Raw genomic sequence first — 12,869 nt, 5'->3', positions numbered from 1 at the left:
GTTTTCAGTGGATGGGGTGTGGTCTTCCACTTCCAAGATCACTCCTAATTGGTGATAGTAGTTGCCATAGATACGTTGAATCAGACCAATCGCTGCTTACGAACCTCGTCTGGCTCCAAACGGCGACAGCTTATTGCGGTAAAATGGAGACTAAATTGGCTTAATTTTGGTGGAGCCGGAAGTAAGACTTTGTCTGTGGTGATGTCACACTCACTCAGTCCAGCTTTCTTATACAGTTAATGATGGACTAGCACTGATACAGAATATCAAAACTCTTTCTTAAAGACTAAAAAGTCATCTAGTTTTTGAATTTTATCTTCTCTTCTTTAGAGGATGTTCATTTTGTGTCTTTGTGTGAATTTGTTTTTAAACACTCTGTGTTTTTTGTGTTTTTAAAATGTATTTTATTTGCTTTTATGTTAAGCGCCTTGTGTTTCGGGCGAAGAAAAAGCGTTATACAAATAAATAAATAAATTTTGAGTTTGAGTAAATAAGTATGCCACCCACTACAGCTCCCAGTGCACACGCAGTAAGCAGCATCACAGCTGCTTTCAGAACATTACAAACAGCTGTTGTTTTGTCATCTCCTTAGGTCTGTCATGTTGAATGCTATGCTGCTTATCGCAGCTTCACAAATCAAAGCAGAACTGTATCAGCAAAGTTATTAGGCGAAAGTTTCAAATCATCTGATTCAGATAATAGTTTGTTTGAAATCACCTGCTGATTTCTAAATTGTACCAAACGATACTGCTTATAAAATGCTTTGCACTGCTTGTGCAGATGTGAAATGAATGTTTTTAAGTTACACTTTAGGAGATAAGTCAAATATTCTCCACATTCACCAGCATTGCTGGTTTCTTTGCTTTTCGCGCACGTTTCTGCCCTTGTACTTTTGAGGGCAAAAAATCTCCCAAGCCTGACCCGGAAACTGGAGCTGAGTCTGTGACCCCCAGCTCCAGCCGAAGGAGGCTTCTCTGATGATGCTGAACACGTCAGCATCTGCAGACGTAACCCTTACGTAACACGGGTAACTAAATAATCCAGCATTAATGGTACGTGGACTGTTGTTCTATTGGATTTTTCCAACTGAACTGATGTAGAATATCATCTCTATCATCCTATTATAGTTGACACTCAATCAGTTAAGCTGCACTGATGTAATCGTCATTCTGCCTTCAGCTAAGTCACTTTTTTAATATTTGAGATCACACTAAAGCATCAGCGTTGAGAACATATACAGCAACACAATCCATCTCTCCCTGTTTTCATCATGAATGTGAGCTCTGTGCTTTGCTGTTTACTGAGCATCACGAGGGCAAAATGTCCTCTCACACTGCATTCATGCAGCTGATAAGCAGAACTGGTGATTTCCTAAACCAGAAAACACGATTAAGTCTCGTTTCACTGAAAAAAAAAGTCCCTCTTCACTGATGAGATGCTGCAGGCTTAGTGAACGTTCACCCCTCCAGTCTGGGTCAGGAGACTGCAGTGCTCATGGCTGATTAGAGGGAATTTATCGCCGGGAAAGACGGATGCTGTTAATCTGAGTCAGCACTGAATTTAAAGCACCCTAAAGAAGGTTGTTTATGCCTCGACACTCGCGCTGCAATCAGGCCCTCCTTTGGACCCGGCCTTGGATCCCGTTCCTGAAGATTAAAGTCACACTCTTGTTGTTTATGGGATTCAGTGTCATACAGGCAAAGTCATCTGCTTTGTGACAGATGTAACAGTTTATGGTGAAATTAGCTTTTGTTTTTGGGAAATGGTCAATTTTGGGTGTGTTTGCTATGTTTGTAATAAATCTTCCCAAATCTGTCTGTCTAATTTCAAGTCAGAATAATTTATTACATTCAACAAAGAAGTGACTTAAAAGGTGACATTTCACTTAGATACAATTACTTGTGTTTTATTTAGAAAGTGATGATGGAGTACCCAAATGTAAAAAATGTAATTCATGAATGCTAACATGAGAATTAGACCCATTGGTGAGCAATGAACCGAACTGATAATCAGGTGTGTTCATGTCACAGAGAAGCAACACATAATAGAAGTAAAGCCCACCCTGAACAGAGGAAAAAAAAAAAAACCTAAAACAAAAGGCACAAGTTCTCCAAGTAGCTGAAAAATTGAAACATTTTCTGATTTTTTATTAACCAACACTTTTATTTCCCTTTTATAACCTATGCACCTGACAGACTTAAGCTGATTGTTTTACTATTTTTCTTTTTTAAACATCCACTTTTCAAACGCGATTAATCCCACTCTGAGTCACAAGGTTGCTGGAGCCTATCACTGCTGAACAAAGACAGGGCACTCTCTGATTAGACCAATGCAGGCCACACTAACACACACATTCACACCTACGGACAAGGAAAAATGTGCAAAATTCAATATACTGTATGAATTCTGTAAATAAGTCGTCTCTCAGTGAAGTGTTTGAAATGAAATCCAAAGTGATTGATCAGAAATTAAACAAATGTTCTTTTAGATGAAATGAAAAGTTTTTGCAAAGAGAAAACTCTAAACCACGAGTCAAAGTCAAGGTCTGTGGGGCCGGATCTCCAGATCATTTTATTTTATTGTTATCAATGGCCCGACATTATCTTGCACTTATTTTTAACTTGTATCATTTTGACAAAATATATTTTTATGAAGAGTAAAATATTGAAAATTATTTAAGGTTTGAGTTGATGAATTCTTGAATAATAATCCTGTCTTTTTATTATTCAGATTTATGTTAAAAAGTTAAGTTTTTTAAGTTTGAAAAATTCCGTTTTAGCATGCTCACTGAATGTTCATCCTGTTCATCCTGTTCGGCCCGTGAGTGTGTTTTGAATTTTTGCCCCCTGCCCAATGGAGTTTGACACCCCTGCTCTTAACTCTGCCTCAGATAGTACAGTTTGTCAGCAACTGTATGATGAAGTGGGGGGGCTAAAAATTCTGTATGAAGAAGGGATCCCCTTTATCCTTGAACAGATTTGGATCCCTTCAGTCAAAATAGGGCATCCATGATTTGGCTCCAAGAAAAGCAAACGCTGACCGAGCATAAGTCATTTTTACACACATCTAAATCACAGGCTGGCATGCTAGAGCATAAAACATGAAATATTACTGTGCAAAAGGCTTAGAGGATAATCCATGTGAGGGAAGTGTACAACATCATCACAGGAATTTAATTCCATCTTCCTCCAAAAAAAAAGGATGAGGCAGGAAGGCAGGATCAATGAGAAGCACACATGAAATGATCCTCAATCTGCTCCCTTTTTACCACACAAACTATCATCTGTTCGTATTCAGCTCTGTAATCCTTGACCTTCACTGGACCAAAGAGGCTTGAGGGGACCTTCAGTGCATGTGAGCGTCAACAATTTTAGTTTTCATAGATGAATTACTTCATCAAGTGAAAATAACATCTTTGGTTTTTCCTTTTCTTTTGTTGACATAAAATTACAGTAGCAGACCGATGCCAAGTCAGTGAAGATGTTGGGAAGTGATCATAAAAGCAGATAAAAAATCTCCCGAGTCCATGGGAAAAAAACACAAAAGCTTCATGAAAATTTCATGGTGGTGGTTAAGGGCTGTTAGGTTTGCACATCTCACTCCGAGCATTTCCAACAGTTATGCCACAGTTGGCAAACAGCTAAGCTTGAGGGCCAGCGAGTGTCCAGTGCACACACGACATTTCCAGTTAAGGATTTGGAGGCTTTAACGTGTTGTGGCTCTCACAGCCATCATTTAGGTTTCAGTTTACATAAAGATGGGAGCTTTCTTGGAGCCGCAGGGCACACAGAAGCGCTTACATTGAAACAGAGTGATGATCCAAATCAAAGTTGTGGTTCTCTTTATTATAATCCGCTGCAATCCATACAGATTATAGAAGGGCTAAAGGGAGCATGTTTACTACCAGGCTATCATTTCTGAGGCTGCTGCACTGCAGTTCTTAAAAAGACTCTGGTTAGTTATTATTGTTATTTCAGAACTGTTGAGACATCAGTCTCTCAGGAGGGTGTTCTTTGTTTTATGTAGAAATGGTGCAATAAATAGGTCAGTAATAAATTAGATCTGATTGTACTCTGTCTTCTACATGCTGCCGTCATGGGATTGACAGTCAAGTTCTCCATTTTACAAACTTCCAGGTATTAGAGTTTCTACATCCTTTCAAAACCAACAAACATCCAACTTTACCAACACATTCTCACTTCCAAGTTGTCACATATTGACATTTAGTTAATGGACTGCTCCAGTTCCACTTTTTGACACTTTGGGTGTCTGCAACTCATTGTTTTTTTGACGTACTGGCTGTTCCCATTAAATCACCGGTTCCCAACTCCGGGCTGTGAATCGAAACCGGTCCAGTACCGGTATCCAAACCTGGTATCAGTACCCTGAACTGGCACCATACATAGTTCCTCACCCAAACCGGTATCAGATGCAGTACCGGGCATGGATGTGTCTCAAGGACCAGTCCACGTCAAGTACCGCATCCTGAGGGTTGCGGACCCTTGATTTTTCAAACAGCCAGCATGTCAAAAAAATGACAAGTTGGGGACTCCCAAAACGCTGCTTGCCACAGCAAGGTGTCACTGATCTGCACAATCGGTTTGGCAGAGTTCTACACCGGATGCTAGAACAACCCTACATTTTATCTGGGCTGGGGACTGTCACAGGGACACCCAGATCTGGGACCCCTTGTGGCTACATTGGTAGGCAGTAGTGTGAAGGTTCTTGCCCAGGCTAGGGATCCACACTGAATTCAACTCATTGGACTTCCTGGGAATCGAACCCTGATTTTCCTATTGAACCTGGTATTGGATTTCAGCTAAAATGTTACTGTTGTTCACCTTTAGCACATCCCACCAGGGGTTGCCATATCTTTCAATGATTTGCACAGGGGGTTTAGCAGAGTTTTACGCCAGATGCCCTTCCTGACCTTGTATTTTATCCAGGCTGGAAACCGGCACAGGAAGACCCAGACCTGGACCCCCTGTGGCTACATAGTTCGGTAGTAGTGTGAAGGACTCGTCTAAGAACCCACTCTGATGAAGCTCATTAAAGTCTTACACCCAAAATGGCCATATCTGCAGATGGACGCTCTTCCCTTTTAAGTGCTTCATCGCAGCTTTAGTCCAGCTCTGATATATTCCACCAACATTCTCTCCTGAAGCTCTAGCATATTCCACACCCACTATCATTCCCATCACACAGCTTTGGTTTGAACTACCAGCAGTCAGCAAGGATGCTCTTAACTCCCTTTTTCAAACCACCTCTTTTAGGGAGAACTAAATCTTTTCAGGCTGGAAATATAAATTCCTCAGCTTCACACTCAGCCATCTTGCAAAAGAAGCACATTTTCTGTATAGGTGATCTCAACCCCTAGTTCATCGCGCACATTTTGTAAGTGTCATAGACAGCCTTGGTTGTGTTTCTTGAGTGTGGTGATTACAAGTAGTTGAACTCACCTGTGAAGCTCAGACAGATGATGAACATAGCTGTGGAGTGATGTCATTCTGTCTGAATTTAAAGGATGGCTTGAAGTTCACGCTTTGTCTCACGTAAAAACAGCCAAAATCGGTCCATGTTGTGCAGCGTCATGACAAAATAAAGCCATCTAAGTATATCAGTTATTTACATTTTGCGTGGGTCATCAATGTTGACTCATGTTTAACCTGTTTGGAGAATTCCACAGTTGGCTGCAGTATCGCTCATGACCACATATAAGAGTAGGATCATGGATTGACCCAACTATGAACGGTGCACAGTCTGCTTTACTACAGATGCGATACTATCAACTTCATGGGCCATCCACTTCTCACTTAGAACACTTTAATACCTGACTGCTTCCAGTCCTAATCTGGATGGGTACATTTACCTTCATCTTGCTAAGAACCATTCCACATCCTTGGAGATGCTTATTCTAGTCCTCACTGAATCAAATTCAGCCGCAAACCAGTCAAGAAAAACTTAAAGGTGATGACCTAAAGCCTTATTTCCACTGAGCAGTTCGATATGGTATTTTGAGCATTTCCATTATTAAATAGACCCATTACACAGTTCTAACCCGTACCTCTAGAGGGCCCCCATCTGTTGTAGGTCCATAGAAAAATAGAACGGGACAGTTGGGGTTGTGCCGCTGTAGCCACCCACTGATTGGCAGAAAGTGATGACAACATTAGAAAGCTCCAATAGAGCACTAAGCTAGTGTTTCCGCAATCTTCTTTCAAACAACAATAAATCCCTGTTATACACAGTGTACAAAAAGTAAAGCAAGAAAAAGACAAGCTGCTGGATGACCTCTATTGTTGTTGCTGTTGCATGAAAGTAACACAATGACACAATAGTAGTCTATACCACGCATTCGCCATGAAAACAAACCGCTCAATAGAAGCGAAGCTTCACTGAGTGGAAACGCTCGCCAGATTTAACTGGTCCATCCTGTACTACTCCTCCTATACCGGACTGGCTTAAGGGAACCAAAAGGACCATTTCATCTGGAACCATCAAGAAAAGATTATAAGGTGGGTACAACGAAACTTCCACCATTTACATTGAAAGTTACAAACAGAACTGGTGACAGCCTCTGGCTAGTCCAGCCCTGCCAGAAATGAGTCGAATTTACCACTGGTTACACGTTTCAACTCTGTTATTGTTATTAATATTACTATCCACTATATGTGGCATTCTGCATGTACTTTACATGTTTGAAACAGATCTTAATAAATAAAGCAAAAATCAAATGGCACTCCCCCACCCAACAACAGACATGTATTCTATATTTCTATGTCTCATTTCCACTGAGTGGTCTAGACCAGACTGGTCTGCTCCTGGTCAGTTTAGAATGGTCCAAGCAACTCAAGTGAACATCTCCATTGAGTGTTGGACCATCAAGGTGCATGAGGGGTGTAGACCGATGACATAGCTATGGGTCACAACAGTCCAACTACAGCAAAAGGTAATGACAACAATGGAGGTCTTTTATCAGCTTTTTATTTTCATATGGGTTATGGTTTTTCGTATTCAGTGTTCCCCCAATAAATGTACGCCCTAACAAGTGTTTTATAAAGCATGATCACAGGTGTTTTTGATGAGTATGGATCGGTTTGTCCCCCTGGTGGTGGGTTCCATTTTTCTATGGACCTACAACCAACGGGGGGCAAAAATGGAATGAACTGGTCCAGCTTAATGGGTCCAATTTATAATGGAAACACTCAAAATACAGTACCAGTCCGGTCTGGACCTCTCAGTAAAAATGAGGCGTTTCTAGTGTACTGAAGCGAAACATGTAAAGCATTGGAGTTTGTTTTTGCTTTCTTTTATGGATAAAGACATAACACCATGATTTTGCTGTTTTAAAACTTATGAGAATTAAACAAAACTTCAGCTCATCAGTAGGCAGATTCACTAAGACTGTCCAAGCGTATAAGTAAGTTTCCCATAAAGTTCTAATCAGTACCTGGTAACCTAATGAACAATGAATCCATATTGAACACCCACAATCACAGTTAGTGGTAATGTGAGTGCTATGCACAGGTGGTTCCATTCATGCCCTGGTCACTGAGATGTCACCTTTTTCACATATCAACTAAAATCATATCAGCACCTTTATGAATGTACATCCACAGTTCTTTCATCAAATCAATTGTGTCAAATTTTAAACTAATTGGTGTTGATTTGAACCTAAACTAATTGGTGTTGATTTGAACCTTTTGTCTCTAAGAGCTAGTGACCTCGACTATGCTACAAACTAGGATCACTCTCTGGCTGAAACAAACAAGATTTCACATCAAAATTATACCTCATGATTAAAATCTGATAATAACGTTTAGCTTGTTAATCATAATTTATTTATAGGAAAAACTCTGTGCGGTAAAAACCATAACTGAGATCCTTCCTGGCAATAGGTGACATTTTTAGGATTTATGAAGCCCGGTCGGACTAATTTTTCACCTTGAAGAATTTGTCCTTTAGTATCTGAGAACATTTTGCTACTCAGCGCTTTTCCCCGGACTCCAAAAATCATTATCAGCCACTGCTGGGTGTTTAAACAGCAGCCAAGTCGCTACTTTGATTTTTTTGAGCTGGGCTCTGACATGCATGACTCCCACCGTTGTCCCACAAATGGACGTTACTGCAGCAAAGATGTGCCCGGAGTCACTGTGGAATCACGCCTCAGATCTTAGTGTTTGTTGTTAGAGCTGCTTCTTTCCAAACTGAAATAAATATGTGCTAAACTTATGTTCCCTCTGTAATTTCTCAAGGCAACCCACACTCTTCCTAAGAGGCTCAATAATCAATAATGCTGTAAATGTTGCAGCACTGTAAAGAGAAGGAGTATCAATTTTCTCAATCAAGTAATCATATTCCCTGGAATGTCTCCTCAAAGACGTACACTGCGTGATATTAGATTAGCTTTAGACTTCCGGGTTTTTCTCTGTAGCTTTGGACTTCTGTACAGACTTCTCTGAAAGGTTTGGTCTTTAGTGGGGCTAGAACACACACTTACCATTCATGCCATTGTAGATGCTGCGATGATGCGGCGACAGCTCATCTCCGGCCGCCCTCCTATGCCCCTCTCTGACGGGGCTGCCGAACTTCACCTGGTCAGGGCTCAGACTGTACTGATGCCGGTGCGGCTCGGGGCTCCCGCTCTGGATTACACAGCCCTTTTCATGATGATCCCCAGTACCTAAATGCACATGCCGGGGCTCAGGGCTCCCACAGCCGGTGCTGCTGATGCTGCTCCGCTGGTGCCTCTGGTAGAGCTCCCCGCTGCCTCCCTGGCCCATATAATGCCTCTGACCCAGAAGGAGGTCAGAGCTGTGGTGTTTGGGATGCTGCTCCGGGCTGCGCTGCCCTATGCTCCTTGCGTATTTTTCCGGGCTCAGGCCCCGCATAACTCGACTGTGGTCAGGGATCGATATGGAGCCGCAGCGGGGCCGGCACAGCTGGGGCAGCGTGTATGGGTACTCAAGGCTGGTGCTGCGATGGCGCCCAGTTGGGTGCACAGGACTGGACCCCTCCCTGTCTCCTCCAGCTCCAGTGATGCTGCTACACCTGGGTTTGTGCACAAGCTCCGGGCTGCCTTTGTCTCCAATGCTGACGGCCCCTCCTGCAGCAAGGTGAGCCTGCTTGTGGTGAGGATGATCAGAGCTGTCGGCACTCCCGGCGCTTGAAGTGCTGCTCCCGTCCCCTACGTCTCTCATCAGGAGCCCCTGTCCTGGCACCAGAAGCAAACTATTCTGGCTGTCGATGGAATTGCGGCACCCCCCCATTCCTGTACTCCCTCCGGACAAATTACCTCCCATGCAACTTCCTCCTTTCTCCTCATCCAGCAGAAGGCACAGCTCCTTCAGCTCCAAGTTCTCCCGGATCACCTCCTCCTGTCGGAGCTCCAGCTCCTTGAGCTTCTGGAGGTAGAGGGTCACCTCTTTGCGCATGATGCTGGCGCTATAACGCCCGAGGCGCTGCCACTCCCTGGAGACACGCTTTCCTTTCTGGCGGTCGTCGTCTAAAAAGCAGCACAAGTCCCTCAGTTCACGATTGTCCTCTTGCAGCTTCTGGTTGATATCCTGAGAGGAAAGAGATTGACGTGATGACTATAAAATCAACAATCCTTCAGCTTGACACCTGAGGCATCACTGGTGACTCTTAAACACAAAATCGTTACCATATTGTAACTTTTCAACCGTTAGCTCTCCTTCAAAATCTGATGAAATTACATTGATCGTGTTAACGATTAAAACAATTACTGTAAATCAAAGAACATAAACACTGGAGCTCCGGTGTTAAAGGGTTCAAGTCCCTCTATGACAATTTTTAAAACGTTCCCAGTAGTGTTTTAATTATAATTATAAAGTTTCAACCAAAAAGCCATTTTCATGTTGATCTGAAGCCTCTGTTTTCAAAATCTCCTCTGAGGGGGCGTGGCTTTTGGAGCTGAGCAGCTCCGCCCCTGATCCCCCCTGTCTGATTGTGATAGCTCTGTGTCTCGCTTGCATAAATCTTCACCGCTGCTACATACAAAGGTCCACAGTATGGTTATGATGTCAGCTCAGACGTGGAAGTGAAGATCTTCATGGACAGAACTTCCTCCAAAATCCTGATTCTTTCTCCTTCCAGTTCACCAAAGACTATTTTAGCTAATTCTCCAATGTTTATTGACTGTGATCAATACATTCAATCATTGGTTTCTCAGAGTTCTTGATAAAATAATGAAAGCTAACATCCAAATGCTCTTTCATTGATTTACAATCCTTTCCAACTGCGGTCAAATGAGCCGCCGTTCACATTTCCGTGGTCACATCAAGAAGCTCCGTGGAGTCTGGTGGAGATTTTCCAGCGTTCTCAGTCCTGCTACCCTAAGTATTGGATGAAACTCACACAAAAAATCCAGTGATGCTGATTTGACCACAGAAATGTGAACGGCGGCTCATTTGACAGCAGTCAATGTGAAGATACCATCTTTTCTTCTCCAGAACCTGAACTAGACACTAGGAACAGATGAGGGTTTAGTGCATGTGCAGCAGAGCTGTTGATGGAAAGAAGATCATTCATTCAGACAGAGTCTGTCTGTGACAGATTGATTGATTTAAAAGGAGAAATACTTGGAAATGCAAAAACAAAATGATTTCTGATTACATTTGTTCTCTTTCAGAAGAAAAATAACACACAGATATGTTAAAAACTCTAAAAACATGATTTTCACCAGAGGGGGTTTTTAAGACAAGCTCAATGACTGAATCATTACCAGGTATACAATTTTTCCTCCATTAGCTTGACAAAATTTAAAACGATGTGCCCTCTGCTCTCAGTTTTAATGCTCTTCCAGGTATCACTCAGATGCTGTGTGCAATCACAGTGAAATGAAATCCTAATCCTCCCTACTCTTCCCTTAAAAAGAGCAGAGTCCCTGTATTCACTGTGAAAGCAGATTAGAATCCTCAATCCCAGACTGCATGGTAAACAGAGATGACACACCCTTGAAAATGTTGCATTAAACAACATTAAACAGCCTGCAGCTCCTCCCTCTCCTTTAAAATAAACTCCCCCTCCTCCCTTTCTCCCTGTCAAACCCTCCAGCTCCTTCCTCTGTAATTAGGCCGCTTGTATGGGTGGAGGTGACAAGGTCTTGGAGAGAGAGGAAACCGATCCCAGAGCTCTGACTCGACTTCAGGCGAGCCTCATCTGGGCTGTAAACATTGTGAAGAGTGCAGACATTATTGAACGTGAGAAAGGCCGAGTGCTACTTCAAAGCAAATGCCAAAACTCCTAAAGGCTCTTTGTATTTTAACAGGCTGCGATGTGCAGGAATTTTCTAGGAATGTGAGGCGTGTGCAGACAGGAAGAAATCTGGACGCCACACATCCTGTTAATCAGAAGATCCTGCTCATAAACCCATTCCCACAAACGCAAATGAATCTCTCAGAGGCCTGCACGCTGAACTTCAGTGATGTCTTCATCCTCGCATCCCTGCTGTCATGCGCGTTCCCAGGTGCGCCTCAAACCTATGATCTCATCCTTTCTCCGCGCGCGCCCCCTCACCTTCAGCCCCCTGATCTCGTTCAGGTGCAGCTGGAGGCTGCGGTTGACCTCTCGGATGAGATTGCCGTGGTCCAGAATCACGCTCATCTTGTCGGCCTCAGAGCGTCTCAGCCGTCGCACTAGGTCCTCCTTGGTCCATTTGAGGAGATCCTCGTCCGTGAGCGCAGAGATGTCCTCCGCGGGACTTTCGGTCTTCGCTATCGACAGCTGGAGCTGCGGCTGGGGCGGCGGAGTCACCTTCTCCATCGGCGCAGCTCCTCCGGCATCCACAAAGGTTACTAAATACTCGGAGGTTCGCCGCGCATCCGCTCTGCTCGGGGCTGGAAAACCGTTACCGACGGCGGATCGGTGCCGGCATGGTTCGGCCTCTGTGTTCCTCCACGCGCTTCCACCCTCACTCACGGAGCAACAGCTGACGCCGCCGGCGGGGTGCGATCCAGCGCAGACGAGGCTCTCTGCTTTATCGCTGCATCATCCTCGCAGCCAGGTGGACTCTGCGGCCGGCACGCAGCTTCATCCGGAGTCCAAATTCAGCCCGGTGTGAGAGGAGCTGCCGTCAAAGCGCACCTGCCGCCTGCAGGCTGCGAAAGAGGAGAGGCTCCAGTGTGCACGGAATAAAAACACACGAATAGGAACAAGCTCTCTCCCCCCTTCTCTCCTCCTTTCTCCTGCTCTCCTCCAGGGGTTTGCCTCTCATCACAAAGTACTACCCGGCTGTAGCGTCACCTAACGTTCAGTGTGTTACATGCAGGCTCTGGGAGAGGAAACAGGGTGTGCAAAAGGATGTTATACAAGGAGATTTTAACAAATAAATCATTTTCTGTTAAATAATATTAATACGTTTAAAGGTTTAGTTTAACATTTAGAAAAAAAATAATGTTCAAATGTCAAAGGATGGCATTATGACATCACTCAGACTTCAGCACCACAGACAGCTACTGATTATTGTGGTATGGAGAGAAAATAGACTCACTGGATTTGTTTGTGCTTCATTTTGTAACCCATACAATACATGTTATGCATAACTGTGTGTACATTCACTCGAAATGTTGGGCACTGAAGTTCTGTTCCAAGTAGGAACCGTTATGATTGATTTACACAGTTCTACCAAAACCAAAAGAAACTGCTGCAAACAGTGCTGGATTTCTGTGCTAAGTTTCATTGAAGTTCTATTTGTCTTTGGACATGTCAATCTATTCAACTCTGTTCAGTACTTTGAAGTTCCAGTAAATCCCGTTGCCTTCCTTGCGATAGTGGGTTGGCTCATAAAAGACCACTGATGGCAAACACGAGCGGGTGCAGCGCTCGAACGTCTGGCTGCATTTCACAGC

The 12,869-nt window shown here is 43.5% G+C and overlaps 1 protein-coding gene across 3 annotated transcripts in view; it reads right to left on the bottom strand.

The window, feature by feature from the left end:
* Nucleotides 1-12,236, bottom strand: part of ccdc85al (coiled-coil domain containing 85A, like) — a 54,563-nt gene extending 42,327 nt beyond the window's left edge. For all 3 annotated transcript variants that reach the window (XM_024259532.2, XM_024259530.2, XM_024259531.2), the window contains exons 1-2: nt 11,539-12,236; nt 8,501-9,566 (exon numbers count right to left, since the gene is read on the bottom strand). In XM_024259532.2, the coding sequence (XP_024115300.1) occupies nt 8,501-9,566; nt 11,539-11,784 (1,312 nt within the window). In that variant the 5' untranslated portion in view covers nt 11,785-12,236. The remainder of the gene's footprint in view (nt 1-8,500; nt 9,567-11,538) is intronic.
* Nucleotides 12,237-12,869: the final 633 nt, after the last annotated feature.

Source organism: Oryzias melastigma, linkage group LG1 (genome assembly GCF_002922805.2).
Source record: "Oryzias melastigma strain HK-1 linkage group LG1, ASM292280v2, whole genome shotgun sequence".
NCBI classification, from domain to species: Eukaryota; Metazoa; Chordata; class Actinopteri; order Beloniformes; family Adrianichthyidae; genus Oryzias; species Oryzias melastigma.
This window is presented reverse-complemented; position numbering and strand designations above follow the sequence as displayed.